Source organism: Homarus americanus, unplaced genomic scaffold (assembly GCF_018991925.1).
Source record: "Homarus americanus isolate GMGI-L3 unplaced genomic scaffold, GMGI_Hamer_2.0 scaffold31037, whole genome shotgun sequence".
Lineage (NCBI taxonomy): Eukaryota > Metazoa > Arthropoda > Malacostraca > Decapoda > Nephropidae > Homarus > Homarus americanus.
The window spans coordinates 22,148,723-22,152,363 of NW_024722227.1; the positions used below are offsets into that span (position 1 = coordinate 22,148,723).

The 3,641-nt window shown below is 46.2% G+C and overlaps 1 protein-coding gene across 1 annotated transcript; it reads right to left on the reverse strand.

Moving 5' to 3' along the window:
- Positions 1–1,663: 1,663 nt before the first annotated feature.
- On the reverse strand, positions 1,664–3,318 carry LOC121862633 (glycine-rich cell wall structural protein 1.0-like). Its single transcript, XM_042360951.1, has 2 exons — positions 3,175–3,318; positions 1,664–3,024 (listed from the first exon to the last, which is right to left on the reverse strand). Exons 1-2 carry the CDS (start codon positions 3,316–3,318, stop codon positions 2,074–2,076), a joined length of 1,095 nt encoding a protein of 364 aa, XP_042216885.1. The 3' UTR covers positions 1,664–2,073.
- Positions 3,319–3,641: the final 323 nt, after the last annotated feature.

A 3,641-nucleotide genomic window follows, 5' to 3' on the forward strand; every position in this document is an offset into this window, starting at 1 on the left:
TTTGGTTTCAAAATCTAGTTCAAAATGCTTCCACCTCGCTCGATGGCATTACTTGAGCCTTCGTTTTAACTCGCCATGAGGCGTGGGTGATTCAGCCTGGCCCACTTATGCTTTCCTGTTTCGGCAAATCCGTTATTTTATATATATATTTATATATATATATATATATATATATATATATATATATATATATATATATATATATATATATATATATATATATATATATATATATATATATATATATATATATATATTCAATGGGGGTGGTGGAACGCTTAAAATTTAGTTTATCCAAACGTTTTGCTACTTCAAACTCTTCTACTAAGTCAGTGGCAGTGGGAAAGGGGTCTGGTAGGTATGCAGGGAGACTGGATGTGTCAAGCTGGGGGAGAGTCTGGCATATAGCTGGGAAATGGTTGTTTGGTTGCTTATCTGCGTCAACATTAGTGAGATGGTAAAGGAAGGGAAGGGTGTGTCTTATTGTTTATTCCACATTTCTTTAAGCTTAACATAACACTGACTGTTGGTGGTCTGCTTCAGGTGTTGCAACACGGTTGCGTACTGAAACAGTGGGAAATTTGTTTAAACAAACCTGAGCTTGTTACAAACAACGTATCTTCTATGCAGCGAAGGCTGCAAGCTGTAATTGATAAGGAGGGTGGATGGACCCGTTATTAAACAATAGACTGTAAATAATACACCTGTCTATATTTTAATCCTCGAAAGAAAGAAATATATTATAAACCTTAAATTTAAATTATGCAATGACAATAAAGGCAGTAGCAATATGATTAACAAATAAATAAAAAGTGAGGAACAAACCCCCCCCCCCCAAAAAAAAAAAATTTGAGAGCTATTCAACCCCTTTCTGAGTCCTAATCAACTCTATATAAGTATACTCTGCCTTTGACTGACTGACTCTCTCTCTCTCTCTGGCTTATTAATAATTATACCATCAAATGCAGTTAGTAGATCACAAAAATGACCACTTCAGTCTTTTCCCTTCTCCACATATCCGTGCTGCGCTGGTTCAAGAATACCACATGCCATTATTGTGTCAGTTGAGTCTATTACAGTGTCTGCTCTCTAACTTACGTCAAATTATATTATGTAATGCTCACATTGTAAAGACAATTAATTCCTTCATGAAACGTTCCAGAATAAATGTGGAACATACTGTAAATTCTTGAAATTTGATGTGAGACTCTCGTGGTAGCCCTGGTTGTAGTTGCGTTGTCAATTCATTGATATAATTTCTTCATTATTTAAGCAAATATACGAATATTTGGAAACTTGTCATGATCTTAAATAACGATGAATAATTTATTATTGTAAAAATGTGACTTTTGGATTGTTTAATATTTATCCTGACAGTGATGCAACCGAAAATAAATCCACCAATCACAATCACCTTTACATATAGCCTTCCTTCCTTCCTTCGAGTATTGCCAGGTAAAATTGCGAGCACGAGACCCAGGGTGGGGTCGGTGCATCTTTGGCTGACTGTACATATTTATCATCAACAGTAAAATTCATCACGGGACAAGGGATTCCATAACCTCAAGTAGCGTTTTGAATCAGCAAGTGTGAGTGTAGCCAACAAGTATAGTAAGGATGCATAAACAAATGAAGTATATACATTTTCGGTGAAAAAATTATATCATTACCCAACTCATTTATTGAAGAAAATATCATCATAATCAACATCATCATTATGCATTACAGGAACATGCAACAGTTAAAGAAGAGTGAGTTTTATTTTACAGAGAAGAATTAATAAATAATGATTTATAAATACAACTTAGTGACATCAACCAAAATAATTAACGGTGTGATTTACTTAACTAACTTCACATCATAGTCTTCAGGTTAAATCGTGTTTGACATTATCAACAAAATACTATTAATGAAAAATTTCATTATTGGTTTCAAAATTTGAAGAAAAAATAAGGATTTGGTGTTTTATTTGTGAAGAGAAAAAATTAACAACGCTTGTCAAGGTCCTCGATTCGTTTCATATTTAAAATCGAGTTCATCTTATGTAGGATTCGATTCTGTTTGAGCTGCTCTTTACTTTCCGTAGCAGCCACCAGATCCACCACCGTTGCTACCTCTACAACCACTGTTGCCACCTCTGTAGCCTCCACCAGATCCACCTCCGTTGCCACCTCCACCACCACTGTTGCCACCTCCATAGCCACCACCAGATCCACCTCCGTTGCCACCTCCACCACCACTGTTGCCACCTCCATAGCCACCACCAGATCCACCTCCGTTGCCACCTCCAACACTGTTGCCACCTCCATAGCCACCACCAGATCCACCTCCGTTGCCACCTCCTCCACCACTGTTGCCACCTCCATAGCCACCACCAGATCCACCTCCGTTGCCACCTCCACCACCACTGTTGCCACCTCCATAGCCACCACCAGATCCACCTCCGTTGCCACTTTCTCCACCACCGTTGCCACGTCTGTAGCCACCACCAGATCCACCTCGAACAGGCAAAAGGTTGAAGCTTACGGATGCCTTGGCTCTGCTTCCTCCACCGCCGGAACCATAGCCGCCTGTTGTACCTCCACCGCCACCGATTTTGCCTCCACCTCCTCCAGAGCTGTAGCCACCGCCGCCACCGCCGTTGCCTCTACCTCCGGAACCATAGCTGCCGGCGGCGCCGCTACCCCCACCTCTGTTGCCTCCACCTCCTCCAGAGCTGTAGGCACCGCCTCCACCGCCGTTGCCTCTACCTCCGGAACCATAGCTGCCGGCGGCGCCGCTACCCCCACCTCTGTTGCCTTCAGCTCCTCCAGAGCTGTAGCCAACGCCGCCACCCGCACCGCCGTTGCCTCCACCTCCGGAACCATAGCTGCCGCCGCCACCGCCACCGTTGCCTCCACCTCCAGAACTATAACCGCTGCCACCGCCTCTGCTACCGCCACCGTTTTCCCACCTCCGGAACCATAACCGTCGCCGCCGCCACCGTTGCCTCCACCTCCGGAACCATAGCCGCCGGCTGCGCCGCTACCCCCACCTCTGTTGCCTCCACCTACTCCAGAGCTGTAGCCACCGCCGCCACCGCCACCACCGTTGCCTCCACCTCCGGAACCAAAGCCGCCGCCGCCACCGTTGCCTCTACCTCCGGAACCAGCCGCCGGCTGCCGCTACCCCCACCTCTGTTGCCTCCACCTTCTCCAGAGCTGTAGCCACCGCCGCCACCGCCACCTGCGTTGCCTCCACCTCCGGAACCATAGCCGCCGCCGCCGCCGCCACCGTTGCCTCCACCTCCGGAACCATAGCCGCCGCCGCCGCCGACATTGCCTCCCCCACCTCCACCGCCGGAAGGAGCTATGTATCTTCCACCACCATCACCACCACCACGGTTGCCCCCACCGTTTATTCTAGAGCCATATCCACCCCCGCCACCACCATCACCACCTCCACTTCCGTCGTGTGAAGAACTAGAGAGGGACCTGAGGTCAGCTCGGCTCGACGCTAGCAGGAGGGTCACGCCCACCACCACCAACACCAGCCTCTGGAAGAAAGAATAACATTGATGAATATGAATTCGTATAAAATTTAAACATACCTGAAGGAAGTAACAAGTCCACGAGAGGGCCAATAATACCGACGAAATTGGT